This window comes from Leptonychotes weddellii, unplaced genomic scaffold (genome assembly GCF_054177405.1).
Source record: "Leptonychotes weddellii isolate Sample4059 unplaced genomic scaffold, ASM5417740v2 HiC_scaffold_2929, whole genome shotgun sequence".
Classification (NCBI taxonomy): Eukaryota; Metazoa; Chordata; class Mammalia; order Carnivora; family Phocidae; genus Leptonychotes; species Leptonychotes weddellii.
In genome coordinates this window covers 1-2,218 of record NW_027888126.1, presented here as the reverse complement: position 1 = coordinate 2,218, position 2,218 = coordinate 1, and the positions used below count along the sequence as shown (strand labels likewise).

General features: G+C 52.5%; 1 protein-coding gene across 1 annotated transcript; it reads right to left on the bottom strand.

Moving 5' to 3' along the window:
- Positions 1 to 369: 369 nt before the first annotated feature.
- On the bottom strand, positions 370 to 1,361 carry ERICH4 (glutamate rich 4). The gene has a single exon (XM_081810577.1). It carries the CDS (start codon positions 1,123 to 1,125, stop codon positions 859 to 861), a length of 267 nt encoding a protein of 88 aa, XP_081666703.1. The 5' UTR covers positions 1,126 to 1,361; the 3' UTR covers positions 370 to 858.
- Between the last annotated feature and the right edge of the window lie 857 nt (positions 1,362 to 2,218).

Here is a 2,218-nt window from a genome sequence, read left to right as displayed (position 1 = left end):
CTGGCTAGCTCAGTTGGTTAAGCATCAGACTCTTGACTTTGGCTCAGGTCATGGTCTCAGGGTCCTGGGATTGAGCCCCACGTGAGGCTCCCTGCTCAGCACGGAGTCTGCTTCTCCCTCTCCCTCTGCCCCTCCCCCTGCTCTCTCTCCCTCCCCCCCCTTAAATAAAAAGGGGAACTGGGGAGTTGTTTAATGGGTCCAGTTTCGGGGTTATAAGATGAAGAGTTCTGGAAACGGATGGTGATGATGGTTGTACAACAGTGTGGATGGATTTAATACCACTGAGCTGTACACTTAAAAATGGAGAAAATGGTAAATTTTATTATATATATTTTACCACATTAAAAAATTTTCAAATACCCAGTGAAATTCACTTTAGTAATATTTTTATTTATCCCATTATGTGGAAAATATTAGCATTCCAACAAATTTTTTAGATTATTGAACTGTTTTATATTCTTTTTATCATACTAAGCCTTTGAAATGCAATCTGTGGTTACGCGCCCTGCACACCGCAGTTCAGACCAGCCACGTTTCAGTGGCCACTTGCGGGCCCTGGCCACGGTACTGGATGGCCTTCATCATCAGCAAGCATCTCCCATCCTATCTGCAAAAACCCACGTGTCCCCTGCAACACTCTTGCATGCAGTTCATCGGCAAATAAACCTGCAAACCTCCCACATGGGCAGCAAACCCCACAGGCCAGCCCCTCAGTCTGGGTGCAGACAGACATCTTCAGAGAATGCATTCGCTCAGGTTGATTCCCAACCTTGGCAGGTTGATCTGACTGCAAAAGCCCCCTCCTTTGCATAAATTTGCATCTCATTCATGTGTCAATCAGAAGCACCTAGCAGGGCCTCAGATGGTCATCTCGAAGTCAGGGAGGTGGTGGTGTGGGGCTGAGCAGGAGGCCCCCAGGTGTCCCTCCTCCTGCTTCCCCTCAGGCTCTTCCTCCTCCTCTTCCTCCTCCTCTTCCTCGATGAGGCTCTCCTCCTCTTCCAGGAAGGTGACCAGTTCCTCCCGCAGTGCCCCCATCTCCAGTCCCAGACCGCACAGCTGGCCCAGCAGCTGGACGTCCACTTGGCGGAGGTGCCCCTGCCAGTGGGAAGGTGGAGTCGTGGGCATCCCACCCCGGAGGGCGGGGGGGGGCGGGGATATCAGTGTGCCCCTGACCTCAAACCTGTTCGAGTCCTGGCCAAGATTCTTTGCTTGACCAAACTTCAGCTAAGCTCCTAAACCTTCTCCCGGGCCCATCTGTGCGCTTCCTTGTAAAATCCTGTTTTACCAAGAATCTCCCATCCTCCACGTCTGATCACTCCCAATATCTCATCTGTTTACTCATCCCCCATCCACGCCCAGGCCCCGCCTCATCTCCCCCGCCTGCCTCCAGCATGAATCCTGTTGGTCCATTCAGCCAGATGCCCTGCCTAGTGATTTCCCATCTTCTGACCCCCACCCTCTCCTTCGCTAGAAATCCCCACTTGCCCCTGCTGTGCTCAGAGCTGAGCCCATCTCTCCGCAGCCCCCCTCCCCCCCCCACTACAGTGGCCCCTACACCTACTACTTCACCATCTTTTTTTTTTTTTTTTAAGATTTTATTTATTTATTTGACAGAGAGAGAGAGACAGCGAGAGAGGGAACACAAGCAGGGGGAGTGGGAGAGGGAGAAGCAGACTCCCTGCGGAGCAGGGAGCCCGATGCGGGGCTCGATCCCAGGACCCTGGGATCATGACCTGAGCCGAAGGCAGACGCTTAACGACTGAGTCACCCAGGCGCCCCACTTCACCGTCTTTAATAGATGCCATAAGTAAGCTTCTCTTTAACAATCCGGGCCCGCGGCACACGGCAGGGTCCTCACTTTGTCCCGGACATTGACTGTCAGCTGGCTTCTCCCAGGGGCTCTTGATCTCTGCCTCTGTCTCTCCCTGGCTTTGTCTCTCCATTTTGTTGTCCCTCACTGTCTCTGTGTCTCTGTGCCTCCCTTACGATGTCTCTCTGCTCTCTGCCCCACCTTGCCTGTCTCTGCCTCTGTCTCTGTCTTTCCATATCCCTTTCTGTCTCTATTTCTCTGCCCCTGCCTTTGACTGTCTCTATCTCTCCGTCTCAGATTTAATCTGAGTCTCTGTCTCTGTTGTCGCTCTCAGTCTCTGCTTTCTATCTCTGTCTCTCCCTCTGTTCGTCTCTGTCCCTGTCTCTCTCTACTCCCTTGTCTCACTCT